Raw genomic sequence first — 14,416 nt, 5'->3', positions numbered from 1 at the left:
GTTTGTATGTCCTATAAAAATGTCCATATGCTATTTAAACCTAATAGGAGGCAAATTTAGGCTAACTTTTTAGCTACAACTAAGCACCTTGAGGGAATGAGTCATTGGGCCTGCAGGCTGGGATCATAGTCATAGGGGACATCAAGCTCAATTGGCACAGCATGGTATATAAAAATACTGTTCTACGTCTTACTTTGGTGAGTAGTGATTGCGGTCTTAAAAGCTTGAGAACAGTCATCTAAAATGCAACCATTGGACTCTCCTGATCTGGAGCAAAGAAGAGTAAACCTTTCCTTCGCCTATATGACCCTGAGATCAGAAGAACCAGATCGTGCCTGGCTATCAGTGCCAACCACTGAGAAAGGATCAAAATTGAGATCCCAGATAGAGTGGGTGAAAAATGTGGAACAAAACTAAAAATCACAGAAAGACTAGGCTTACCGATCTGCTAGACATTGGTGAATCCCTAAGACTATGGCCCTGAGTCACCCTTTGGGCTTGGAATTGAACTCATTCCTGTGGTTTAACTCTCACCCAAACGACAGACCAGCCTAAGAACTGAACACCTATACCAGTGAGATGCACTCTTTAGAACAATCTGTCCTGGGAGATTACAAGGGCATCATTTCCACAGGGAGGAAAGTAGGGAGGCAGGAAAGCATAAGCAAGAAGGACACAGGGAAGGGGTGACCACAGGGAGGAAGTGGGAGGAGGGCTGTTCCACTGTGAGGAGTATAATCGTGTCACAGAAAAAAATGTGTATGAAGTGTTGAATGTAAAACAAATCTGCTTTGTAAAATTGCACCCAAATCACAATAAAATGTTAAAGAAAAAAGAAAAATGATCTGCTGTATAAACCTTCACCCAAGTCACAACAAAGAGTTATAAAAAAAAAAATGAATAAAACAACATATGAGACTCAATAGCCAAAAGGTGAAAACAACCCAAGTGTTGTTTTCCAACAGATGAATGGATAAAATATGTGTTACCTATGTGCAACGGAATATTACAAACTCTAAAACTCACAGCCGTCGAGTCGGATCCAGCTCATAGCGACCCCTCCTTGGGTTTCCAAAGTAGTATCACTACGGAAGTAGATTGGGTTTGAACTGCCAGCCTTCTGGTTAGCAGTCAAATGCCTTAGGCTCTATGCCAAAAGGAAGAAATGAAGTATATGCTACGACATAGATAAACCTTGAAAACATTATGCTGAGTGAAATAAGTCAGTGACAATAGGAAATATTGTATAATCCCACTTAGGTGAAATATCTAGAAAGATAATTAGATCAAGACAAAAATTTATTAGTAATTTCCAAGGCTGAGGGGAGGGAGAAGGGGAATTACTGCTAAACGGGTACTGAGTTTCTGTTTGGGTGAGAAAATACTTTTGGAAGTGGATGGTGGTAATGGTAGTACAACATGGTAAATGTAAATAGTGTTGTTGTTGTTGTTGTTATGTGCCGTCAAGTCGGACCCGACTCATAGAGACCCCTCCTTGGGGGTCTTCTTTCCCAAGGAAAGAAGGCTAAGATGCTGAGTCCTCTCCCATCACTACTGCCACCTACCCTGCTTGAGACATGACATATGTTTTGCATGTAACTATTTTATGGGTTTACCTGGGAAGTCATTACCTATAAGAAAGTAATCAGCGATAGCCAACTCTGTGAGATACTACACTCCTCTCTCCTCCTTCTCAGAAAGCCCTCACCTGTACAAAGGAACAAGCCACAGTGCCGCTGCGAAGCTGGTTCAGCAGTGTCTCACAGACAGCAACATCAGGGACGCTGGTCACCCCATCTGTGATCACAATGATACCTGGAGCAGGAAACATCATACTCAGTACCAGAGACACTGATGAGTTCATAGCCATACGGAAGTACCCAATGGACAGGGCCCTGAAGACATCAGTGTCCTCTAATCAATGTGCTTTTTAAACTTCAAATACCTTTCCTTTTTTCCTTCCCTCTTGTTTCTTCCTCTTTTTATTTGTTATTGTAATTTGGGTGAAACTTTATAGATCAAGTTCATTCTCCATTCAACAGTTCATAAACACTTTGTTTCATGACACCGACAGCAGTCCCCATAATGAAGCAGCTCTCTTCCCATTTCCTCCCTGTGATTACCTTTTCCCAGTGTCCTTCTTTCCTATGCACTCTTGCCCTCTGAGATATCTCTCTGTGCAAGGAGTGTACCTACCTGGTGTAAATGTTCACCTTATATGCCTGTCTGCTGTTTGGCTGGAAGCGACTGGAATGAGTTCAATTCCAGGCCTGAAGGGTGACTAGGGGCCATCTGAGTGCTAACCAGAAGGTTAATGATTCAAACCCACCAGCCACTCTGCAGAAGGGAGACTGGGCAACCTACTTTCGTCAAGATTTACCACCTCGGAAACCAATGGGAGTCTATGAGTTGGAATCAACTGGATGGCAGTGGGTTTGGTTTTTTGGTTTGGTTTATTAGACCAGTAAAGAGCTCTAATGGCATAGTAGATTAGTGGATAAGGCATTTAGGTGCTACTCAGGTCAGCTGTTCAAACCCACCAGCCACTCTGTGGGAGGAAGATGGGGTGACCTATTTCCACAAAGATTTACAGCCTCAGAAACCCAATGGGGATTGCTATGAGTTGGAATCAACTCAATGGCAGTGAGTGTGGTATTAAACCAATAAGCCTGTTTTTTTTAAATGATTTTTAGTTTCGTTCCACATTTTTCTCCCACTGTATCCAGGATCTCCTATTTTGATCCTTTTCTGAGTGGTTGACAGTGGTAGCCAGTACTATCTAGCTCTACTGGTCTCATGGTCATGTAGGCTGAGGCTTACATGGTCTACTAGTCTCTTAGATTGTTTCCATGTGTCTTTGGTTTTCTTCATTTTTCTGTGCTCCTGACAAGGAGATACCAATTGTTGCCATCTTAGATGGCCTCCTGCACTGCTTCTTCTTCTTGAGTACTAGATTACAAACTCTCCCTTCTCCCAGTAGGGTCCCAGATGGTTGTCAGAGCTGGGGGTATCTGAGATTTACACTGACTTTTACATTTACAAATTCACTGATCTCCTGGAACCTTCTATCTTTGTTGATAACTCCCCATTCCGAACCCTCCCATTTCCCCGACTCCACCTAGCGACCTCACCTTCCACTGACCTGCACTAGAGTTGGAGGGTAGCAACTGCAGCGCCAAGATGCCCTGACGAATCATACTGACGAGCCCAACATCTGCTGTCACCATGGAGACTCCTACCTTCCGGCCTGGGGGCTCTACTGAGTCTGGAGACGGGTCTTCTGCCTGCCCCAAGTTACATAAAAGAGAGTGGGATGGATGACATTGCTGGTCCACCCACAGCAAAACCAAAATTTAATGCCTAGCACTTCCCGGGACAGACAGGCCTAATCCTGTAAGGAGCTCAAGAAGAATCCTCCAATTCCCAACACTGCAGCTGAGCCCTTAATCTGTTTACTCCTCCAGTGCATGCTCAGATACTGAACCTCAGATGGGAAGTGATCTAGCACCAGATGAAGCACCCGACTGTACTTCAGCAGGGCTTCTCTACCTTCTCCCAATAAGAGCCCCATTCCATATTTTTTAATTTCCATTTAAAAATTTTTTACCTATCAATTACATTATATTACCAGTCTTCAGACACATACAACTGCCATTTGCCCAGTTACTTTTAGGGTATCCAAAAGTAACGAGAAGGGCATTCCAGCAAGCCCAAGTAGCTCTATCCATAACTGATCAAAATATTAACTAGGGGTCAAAGTGACTCATGATGACCTTTGCAGATGCATTGGGGGAGAAGATCTGGGACTAAAAAAACACACACAAAATGGGTTTCACATTTGCTCCCAGTAAGAATTTCTATGTTTCTGGGTTGTGTATCAGAGTTCTTTTCCAACAAGAACCTGCTGTAGGCACATCTAACACTGTTATCCTTGGCTCGTAACTTTTTCTCCCCTCCCTTCCCTCTGTGCTTGACTTGTTCCTTGTCTCTGCCCTTTGTCCTTAGCTGTTCCTCTTTCTACATGATCTCTGCCCACTTCCTCTCCCACATACCTGGCTCTGGGGATCATACTGCTGCTGTAGCATAGTGGCCACCTTGTCCTCAAAGAGGCAGAGTTGTTCATATACCTGCTGCAGGAACACCTCCCGCTGGGAAGGGTCTAAAAGACAGCCTTGCACCAGAACCTAAGAAGCACAAGGAAAAGACTGAGATGTAAAGGTCAGTGAGGCACTGGACATTACCTCTCTGGTCTATCTCTATGGCCAGTTCTCGCTTTATCAGACATATATTCCATCAAGGCTCCAGATACATCATATACCTGCTTAGGGCCCTGAGGCATTAGTGACCTTCACCTGGGTCACAACCTTTCTCTGCTTACAGTCCTCCACACAAGGCTTCCCCAATCTTCCACATGAAGGCGCCATAACATCTTCCAGGTTCTTCACTTTGGGCTACATTGTGTTGCCTATAAACTGCCCAGACTCAGCCTGGCAAACCTTTTGTATTCTGACTCACATTTCTTTATTCTTTTAGACTCCTAAGCACATTGTACAGAGACTGTCTGAACCTTCTTTTTTAAGCTCTAAATTTCTCTTCCATTGCCCAAATGTGCCTTCCTCCCCTTTACCCTCAGCAGATAACTTCCATTCCCCTCTTCAGAGAAAGGGAGCCAGCCAATTGGAACTACCCCCTCACTTTAATCCTGAGAGTGTACTACTTTCTGACTGAAAATTGCCCTCTAGGTTTAAAACATCAGTTCTTTTTCCTTCAGCCTGTGAAAAAGAATTCTCCCTCCTCCTACTCTATTTACCTAATAATCTCTCCACCCAAACGTTTCCCTCTTTTTTTTATCTTGTCACCCTCTTACCAGAGGCTCATTTCCTTTTTTTTCAAACATAAATAAGTGCTTGCATCCTAAAAGTTTTTACACAGGACTGGCAGCACCTGTGGTACCCCTCAGGATCTCCCCACCTCAAACTCTTGCAACCTGCCTCACATGCCCACTTCTTCCTCCCAACTTCTGTCCCACTGTGGAACCCCCACTCCACCACTCCCCATTAAGAACTATGGGGGCCTGATTATGAGAAGACAAAAAGAATAAGAGTGACAGGAATTGGGAGTTATAAAAAGAAGAGAAAGCTGTTCATAGCTATCTTATTTATTCATAATAGTAAAAATTAAGACAACCCAAGTATTCAACAATAAGGGTTTGACTATATATATCATGATTATAGACATATGATAAAATACTAAATAGCCATTAAAAACAATGTTTTCAAAGAATATTTAGTAACGTAAATGGGGATTTATTTGTTTACATATAGATAAAGAGAGACGTAAAACTGTGCAATATGGAGTAAGTCTAATGTTTCTCTTTCTTTTTGAATGAAGGTATAGTAATGAGGGAGGATAAATACATACAAGACTGGAAAGAAATTCCATAAAATGTTAACAATAGTTATCTCTGGATGGTATATTATAAGTGAGTTTTGTTTTCTCCTTACATAATTTTTAGGTATTTTTCACATCTCCTTCCATGAACATGAAGTACAAATATGACTTAACTCTGAAAAAAAAAAAAGGCAGCAGGATACATCCTGAGGGAGTTATAGTGAATACAAGAAAGCCAACCCAGGGCTGACAAGTGGTTCTGGGGGCTGAACCAACAGTCCTGTCCTTCTCCACAGCTGCTGTCCTTGCTTGAGCCTCCTCCTCTCTCCCACACTGCAATAATCTTCTGCCCATTCTCCTCACATCCAGACTTTGTCCCTTAATCCATCCTCTGCACACACAAACAAGATCTTCCTAGTGTATAAACCTGATCATGTTATTGCCCATATAAAACCATCAATGGTTCTCTACTACCTATGGCTAATAATTTGAATAGCTAACATTTTTATGTTTTCTATGTGGCAGTCACTGTTCTAAGTCCTAGATATGTACTAAATCAAACACTATAAAATACAGGCATTTGGCAAAAAGGAGCAACTCATAGAGAAGTAACTTGCCTAAGGGCACAGCCAGTAAACAGTATAGTCAGGATGCAGACACAGACATGTTTCTAGAGCCAGTGCTCTTAACCCCTGCACTAAACTCCCCTACTGGATAAACTATAGTATCTAGCATGTATTCTGTGTGTTTATAAGATTAAATCCTACATGACAGTATGGTATTCAAGGTCTTTCATGATCTGGTCCCATCTCTTTCTGGTCTCTTCTCTACCACTATCTTCCCCCAACATTCACACTTCATCAAAACTGAGTATCATGTAGTTCCCTACACCCCCTGGATCAAGAGCAGTTTCACAGCTTGTCTTGGCCCCTACTGGTCCCTTTACCTGGAATGCCCATTTCCCCTTCTTTGACTGGTTACTCTCAATTCTTTCTTCAAAACTCAGTTCAAATGCCTCTTCACCTGAAGGCCTTCCCTGTCCCTCTCTAGGCTTGGTTGTCTTGATTGCTCCCACGGCACCTGAGTCATAAGTTATCAGTACCCTTGTCACATTCAACTGAAATTACCTCCTTTGATATCTATCTTCACCACTAAACTCTCAACTCCACGTTGGTCACAGACAGTGCCTGATTCATCTGTGTCTCTAGGACCTAGCCCAAGCCTGGCATTTCAGTAAGTGTTTGCCAAACAGAACCAAATTTTGAGTAATTATCCAATTCCCATGCTCCCCTGCCGTGACTATCGGCTCCTACAAAGCCTAGCTTGTCTGGGGATGTAGTGCACACCAACAGTCCTTAACAGGACAGTGCCAGGGCAAGCTCCTATCAATGAGCTGAAGGTGGTTAAGAGAAGGTGAAGGAAAATAGGGCCAAAGCTTATCTAAGATAAAAAGTTACAGACCTGGCTGCTCTCCAAAAGGAGTGTCTTGTGAATAGTCTGCTTGGGTGTTGGATAAGCCCTATAATTCATTATCTACATGGTCAGAATTTTGTCTGACAGTCTACAAGGTCCTCAGAGAAAAAGAACCTCCTATGTACTTGGAAGAAATGTTTCCAGGGTTTTGTTATATTTCAAAATATAAAACTATTTCAAAAGACCAGCTTTTGGGGGTAAGGACAACAAGAATTAGGATACCAGTAAGTGATGTGATAGAACAGAGGAAGAAGAAGAGAGAAAACAGATATCCAGTAGCCAGAACCAAGGGGGACTTAGAGGAGGAATGAGACAGGCATTTGTCCAATGAATGCCAACTGACCTAAAGTCTATGGGAAAGCTCTTTGAGATCTGAGGAACTATTTCTTCTTGGGGAGAGAAAGACCATGGAGATGACGAGAACACAGGTTCAAGAAGCCAGCAAAGCTGGGGACTTTGGGCTTAAATAATAGGGCAGGATTCAATACTTGATCAGTGGACCATCAGAAATTGCATCAAAAGTTACAAACCTGGAGAGAAGATACGGTACCTGGTGTGACTGAAGGCCAATGATTGAGGAATAGGCCTGGATAGTTACATAGATCTCAGGCTGGAAGTCAATACAAGATCCAGGCACTCGGAAGGGCCGAAGCAGCCCACCTAGGCAGCGGGAGAGGGCATGGAACACTTCATCGAACAAGATCTCCCCTGTGGAATCATCCTGAGGGCAATACAGAGAAAGATATCTCAAGAGTGGCCAAAGGCAGCCCGAAACAGAGGGCAGAAACAGCTCCCATGGGACAGTGGGACGCTTATGCTGTTCTCACCCCCCAAACACAGTGCCCTAGATGGGACAGGATCTACACTTAAATACCCACCATTCCTTTATACGCCTGTCTCCTTCCCACGGTGGCAGGCTGGGATCACTTTTCACCTCGCTCGGGTCTCTCCTTCCCAACCCCAACCCCAGTGTTTCTTCCCACTGTCTCTCCCCATGCAACCCCTCACCACAATGCCAGTAGATGGGCTAAGGTCCAGCTCAACAACAAATCGATATTGCCAAGCCAGGAATGTGACCCGGGTAGAAGGAACAAGGAGGAATGGCCTTGGGACCACTGGTTCATCTGGCTGCCACCCAGGAGGCAGGACACTGAGGACTTCCAACTCCTGCTCAGACTGAAGCTGACAAATAGGATGAAAAGAAAAGAGTTAGGGAAGAGTCATTCCTTTCTTCCCAGGACCTGAATCACTATCCAAAATGACACACCACTGGCCCAGTCTCCTGGAACCAAACCATATACTCTTCCCCAACTACTTGGAAAAATTATCAAATAAAATTTCCCCTTTGGAATCATCTAGTGGACAAAGTCACTTAGCCCTCCCACACTCAGACCCCTCAGTTAGTCTCCTCTCCTGTTTTCAGCACCCTCCAGGCCCTCACATCCTCTGCCTGTCTCTAGGCCTCACCAGCAGCTCCTGGGGTGTGGCCTGTACAGTTTGATGCAGGTGATTTAGGAACCAAGCCAGGCGAACATTTCGGGAGATTCGATAATCCTTTTTCATTAACAGGAACACCTGCCCAGCTTCTTCCACCTGGGAACAAAGAAACATTAGTAAATCTATAAAAATTCACTGAATTTTTAATACATAAAGATCACCATGCAAGTAACTTGTCCAAGGAGCTCATAACCTGTAAGTGGGAGGCAAGGTAGCAGAGGTGAAAAGTTTACCCCACCTTCATGCAAGGCATTCCCTCAGATTCAGTTCTCAACTCTCTGTGCCCATTCCCTGTACTTAGTTCTCTACATAGATGAAGTGACTTTTGTTTATCATTCACAAATGTGTATGTGTATTTCTCTTCTAAACTATATACTCCTTGAGGGCAAGAGTCGAATCTTGTTTTATTTTTTGTGTCCCTGTGCTTGGCACACTGCTTAACAAAGAGCAGACATTCAGTAAGTCTCTGATACATTGAATAAATGCCAGACAGTTTGTTCTTATAAGTTGTGACCACAGCAGGCACTAAAGAATCTTCTGAGTGAATAGCAATCCTCCCCAATCAACCTCCTCAACCTCAAAATCAAACTTCTGAGGGTCACGATCTTGTACCCACTCACTCCTCAGCTGTCAACACTCTAGGTCTTTGTCTCCATGGCCTCACAGGCAGTTAGCTCACCAATGTTCTAACCAGCATGAGATCCCTTGCCCACATCTTTGTCCTTCTAGCACATGAGCCCTGCCAAATCTTGACAAGGGACAAATTCCACATTCTCCCCTATCTACACATATACCATGGTGGCTGCACTTTGACCAAGAGAAACTTGTCACCTTGCCAGTAGCGCCAACTCTAGCAGGTCTTTACCAGTCCTTTTACTTCTCCCTGGTCAAACCTAGTCCCCAGAGGCTTTCCAATCTCTCAACCTGCTCACTCTCACCAGATACACTTGCGTCCTGTTTCTCAGAGAAAATAAAGATCAATTGGCCTGAATTCCCCCAGTGTCTCTGCCTTTCACCTCCTAATTAATCTTTATCTATAAAATTCCTCACTTTCTTATTATCTCACGAGATGCAGACAAGCTGTGGCAAGCACGGCACACTCCAATGGCAGAGAGATGGCAGCACCAGAACCAGGAAGATTTGTTACAGAAAACCTGCAAATTTTTCTCCCGTGTTCTTGACTAGTGAGCAGGAAGAAGTCAGGCTGCAAGGACTGAAGAGTACAGGGTAGATGAGAATGAACGGAAGTCAATGGCGGCCTATTAAGAAACGTAGTGTTGAAAGATAATGAAGAATTCACCACCATCACCACCACCAAAAATGGGGAAATATGCCTAAGAGACTGAAAAGCCTTGGGAAAGCAGTAATGAAAGGTGCCTGATGTCAGAGAAGATTGTGGAGAGCAGACACGCAGTGGCTAAAGACCTAGAAAATCTTTCTTTTTCCCCAAAACAGGAAAAAGGATAAAAAGATATAAAAATAAATACTGGGAAATGGCAGGGTTGCAAGTAGAAAGCAAGAAGAGGGAAGGAACTCCCAATTATTGAGCACCTCAAATATATTCAATAGATTCAGACAGCCTAGGTGTGAAAACTTAATTCTGCCCCTTATACTCTGTGAGATCTTGGGAAAGGTACTTAATTAACTTCTTTAAGCCTGTCTTCATTTGTAAAATAATAATAATAATAATAATACCAATCAAAGGACCTCTGGTAGCCTAGTGCCTAAAGGCACTTGACTGCTAACCAGAAGGCTAGTGGTTCAAAACCAGCAGCTACTCCTCAGAAGGAAGGTTGGACAATCTACTTCCCTAGTGATACTGCCTTGGAAACCCAAGGAGGGACCCGATTCATAAGTTGGGGACGACTCAAGGGCACTTAACAACAACAATACCAATCAAAGAGTGACGTTATGTGGATTAACTGCAATCCTGCATATGAAGTGCTCAGCACAATGCCTGAGTGAATTGCTTTTATACACTCCTTCTAGTTCATGGAAAGGAGGTCTGGAAGTGTAGTGGTTAAGGCATTCAGCTGCTCCACAGAAGAAAGATGAGGCAGTCTGCTTTCATAAAGATTTACAGCCTTAGAAACACTATGGGGCAGTTCTACTCTTTCCTATAGCATCACTATGAGTTGGAATTGACTAGATGGCAGTGAAGGAGCTCTGGTGGCATAGTGCCTAAGGCATTTGACTGCTAACCAGGAAGCTGGCAGTTCAAACCCACTAGCCACTCCTCGGAAGGAAGACTGGGCAAAGGGAGCTCTGGTGGCATGAAACCTAAGGCATGTGACTGCTAACCAGAAGGCTGGTGGTTCAAACTCACCAGCCAGCCACTCCTTGGAAGGAAGAATGGGCAATCTACTTCCGTAGAGATGTTGTTGTTGTTGTTATTTGCCCTCGAGTCGGCCCCAACTCATAACGACCCCTCCTTGGGTTTCCGAGGATACCGCCTCAGAAACCCAAAGAGGGGTGGCCATAAGTCACAATCGACTCCATGGCAGTGAAAATAAGTTTAGGTGGCACTGGGTTTGGTTTAGCTCACAAAATGACTGGGTAGGACTCTGCAAATAAGATGTCGGTGGGCCCACCAAGGTGATTGGTCAATTTTGCCACTAGGCTTATAAAGAGGCAATGGGGTGGGGCTGGGAGGAGTGGGGTGGCGCTCACTACTATCAAAAAGAAGAGCCTGGAGTAGAGTGTGTCCTTTGGACCCAGGGCCCCTACAATGAGAAACTCCTAGACCAGGAGTTAAGAAAGCTCTAACACTGAGGATGGTGCAATATGATGAGAAGTGGTGGTAAGCGCAGCAGAATCCAGAACTGGGAGACTTGTGCAGGAAGGCTCAGTAGGCTTCCCAGCCCACACAGTGAGGCAGCTACAACAGATGTGCTAACCCACAGGGTGACAGAGTTGAGTGCCTTCAGGAAGGAGGCTTGCTAGCAGAGTGGAGTGTTTCTGGGTACTCACTGGAAGAGCTAAAGTAAGAACTGCAACACTTACCCAAGCAGGGCAGAGGCCACACCCTCAATAGGACCTGGCAGCAGAGGCCGGCCTACAGGCACGACCAAGAAGCTATCCCAACTGAAGAACTGTATCCTAGGTTGTTTCTGTTACTTCCAAATTGATCCTGATTCTGAACTGTAACTGCTATTTTTCTAATAAACTCCATAATCATGAATGTGATCTGTGGGATCTATTTGGCCACTGCAACAAATTAGCAAGCCCAGCAGAGGAGAGAGTGCCGTAGGAGGGACAGCTGGTATCAGATTTGGTAAAAAGATTGGAGAGTGGAGGCATGTTTGATCTTATTTCTTGGAAACTAGCTTTGTGCTGATGCTGATCTTGATTATCCCTCCCCCTCATGTAGTTAGAGGACCTCTGATGCCATGCCATTTTGCACAGGAACTGACTGGCAATGAGTTTGATTTTTTTGGTTTTGTCACTTAGTAACAACATAATAAAAGTTAAACATTATAGATTACTAGGCACTGTACTAGGCTCTTTTTACAAGTATGCTCATTCAGTCTTCATAACAAAACATTAAATAGGAAGCGAAAATTCAAGCCCCAAAAGGTTAAACAACTTAACATGGTAAGTACAGAGTCAGAAGCCAAACCCAGGCCCGTTGTTGTTGTTGTTAGGTGCTGTCAAGTCATTTCCGACTCACAGCGACCCCATGCACAGCAGAATGAAATACCACCCAATCCCGCGCCAGCTCCATGATCCCTGCTATACTTGAGCCCATCGTCGCAGACACCATGTCAATCCATCTCGTTGAAGGCCTCCCCCTCTTTTGTCAACCCTCCACCCTACCAAGCATGACATCCTTCTCCAGGGAATGGTCCCTTCTTACAACATGACCAAAATAGGTGAGACGAAGTCTGGCCATTCTTGTTTTCAAGGAGCATTTTGGGTATACTTCCTCCAGGACAGATCTGTTACTTCTTTGAGCAGTCCATGGTACATTCAGCATTCTTCGCCAGCACCACAATTCAAAACCATCAACTCTTTTTCGGTCTTCCTTATTCATTGTCCAGCTCTCACATGCATATGAGGCAATTGGAAATATCATGCCTTGTGTCAGGCGCACCTTAGTCCTCAAGGAGACATCCTTGTTCCTCAGCACTTGAAAGAGTTCCTTCATGGTTGACTTTCCCAATGCTACACGTCGTCTAATGTCCTGACTGCTGCTCCCATTGGCATCGACCCAGGCCTAGTAAGCTTCAAAGCCCAGCTACGAAGAGTGATAAATGGACGAAACTGGGGGCTTGAGAAGAGCAGAAAAGATTTCAAGTGGTCATAAGAAGGAATATGATGGGGTAATAAATGGAAAGAATGCTTTGTCGTAATCAGAGAGATAAAAAGAAAATTTAAACACTGATATGATTACTATCTCATGCTATGTCTCTTGTTTGTCTGTCTCTATATCACCTAAAATCACACTCTGGGAAATACCGTTGTTGTCATAAAGTCGATTCCAACTCATAACAATTCTACAGGACAGAGCAGAACAGCCCTATAAATCTTTACAGCAGCTCTTACCTCTTGCAGAGTTGGTAGTGGATTCAAACTATCAGCCTTTCGGTTAGCAGCTAAACCCTTAACCATCGTGCCACCAGGGCTAATCTGGGAAATACTACACTCTGATATACTGCTTCCCTACAGTGAAGCTAGCCCTTGGCTAGGATTTTGTATTTTATCCTGGAAGTAGAGTCAAATTACTGAAGGTTTTTAATAGGACTGTAACAGTGTAAGGAGCACTGGTGGTGTAGTGCCTAAGGCATTTGACTAATAACCAGAAGGTTGGTGGTTCAAACCCACCAGCCACTCTGTGGAAGGAAGACTGGGCAATCTACTTCCGTAAAGATTTACTGCCTCAGAAATCCAAAAGGGGTCGCTATAAGTCGAAATCAACTTGATGGCAGTGAGTTTGGTTTTTGGTTTTTGTAATACTGTATTATTTGCATTTGTAAAAGATCCCTCTGGCTAACATATGATTCAGAAAGACCCCCTAAAGACCAGGGGAGATGATTAGCAGCCTAGATCAGAATTACTCAAATAAAACAGTCATCTTGCAAATTGTATGAGACTGTTTCATGGTGAGACAAGGAGTTGTGCTACAGGATAAAACAATTACTGCCTTTCTTGAGAAAGTCTTGTTATTTAAAAAAAAAATTCAGCTGAACTAAACACTGAGCTTAGTGGTATAGAAGCATTTCAAGTTATCTTTGGGAGACAGGATAGACAATAACTGGTGATTAATTGGAAGTGGGGACATGAGAAGAAAGTCACAGAAAAGAAGGTGTCAAAGATGATGAATGTAATATGAGAAATCAGCAAGCTGGAGAAAGGTTTTTAAGTTAGCCAGAAAAATTAGATATATTTATGTATCATCACTTCTAACCACCAAACCCTTTCCCCAAAGATTCCACCAAATTATACACTTTTATTGCCACCAAAACCAAAAACCAAACCCACTGCCATTGAGTTAATTATGACTCATAGCGACCCCATTGGGTTCACGAGGCAGTAAATCTTCATGGAAGCAGACTGTCCCATCTTCCTTCCACAGAGTGGCTGGTGGGCGGCTAACCTTCTGGTTAGCAGTCAAATGTCAAATGCCTTAGGCACCGCACCACCAGAGCTCCTTTTTCTCACTGCTAAGTGACTGCTAACCAGAAGGCTGGGGGTTCAAACCCACCAGCCACTCCTTGGAAGGAAGATCAGGCAATCTACTTCCATAGTGATACTGCCTCGGAAACCCAAGGAGAGGCTGCTATGTGTCGGAGTCGACTCGACGGCAGTGAATTGGAGTTTGGTTAAGCCACTGAAAGAAAAGAAAAGAAAAGGGGTCTATTTATTGGCAAAGAAGGGAATAGCAGCAATTACTTGCTTCTTTCCCTGATCCTTGGTCTCAGGGTGGGAGACCAGCACGACAACTCAAAAGCATCAACTCTTTTTCGGTCTTCCTTATTCATTGTCCAGCTCTCACATGCATATGAGGCAATTGGAAATATCATGGCTTGTGTCAGGCACACCTTAATCCTCAAGG

At 43.9% G+C, this 14,416-nt stretch overlaps 1 protein-coding gene across 1 annotated transcript in view; it reads right to left on the bottom strand.

Annotated features, from left to right (window-relative positions):
- The window catches only part of SZT2 (SZT2 subunit of KICSTOR complex), a 73,720-nt gene that overhangs the window by 50,450 nt on the left and 8,854 nt on the right, over window positions 1-14,416 (bottom strand). Inside the window, exons 2-7 of the mRNA XM_042782564.1 lie at window positions 8,332-8,457; window positions 7,873-8,046; window positions 7,415-7,585; window positions 4,053-4,184; window positions 3,143-3,284; window positions 1,709-1,815 (exon numbers count right to left, since the gene is read on the bottom strand). Of these exons, the coding sequence (XP_042638498.1) occupies window positions 1,709-1,815; window positions 3,143-3,284; window positions 4,053-4,184; window positions 7,415-7,585; window positions 7,873-8,046; window positions 8,332-8,457 (852 nt within the window). The remainder of the gene's footprint in view (window positions 1-1,708; window positions 1,816-3,142; window positions 3,285-4,052; window positions 4,185-7,414; window positions 7,586-7,872; window positions 8,047-8,331; window positions 8,458-14,416) is intronic.

Source organism: Orycteropus afer, unplaced genomic scaffold, assembly GCF_000298275.1.
Source record: "Orycteropus afer afer isolate SDZICR_OR568_19922 unplaced genomic scaffold, OryAfe1.0 scaffold00370, whole genome shotgun sequence".
Classification (NCBI taxonomy): Eukaryota; Metazoa; Chordata; class Mammalia; order Tubulidentata; family Orycteropodidae; genus Orycteropus; species Orycteropus afer.
The sequence above is the reverse complement of the archived record's forward strand: the minus strand, read 5'-3'. Positions and strand labels throughout refer to the sequence as shown.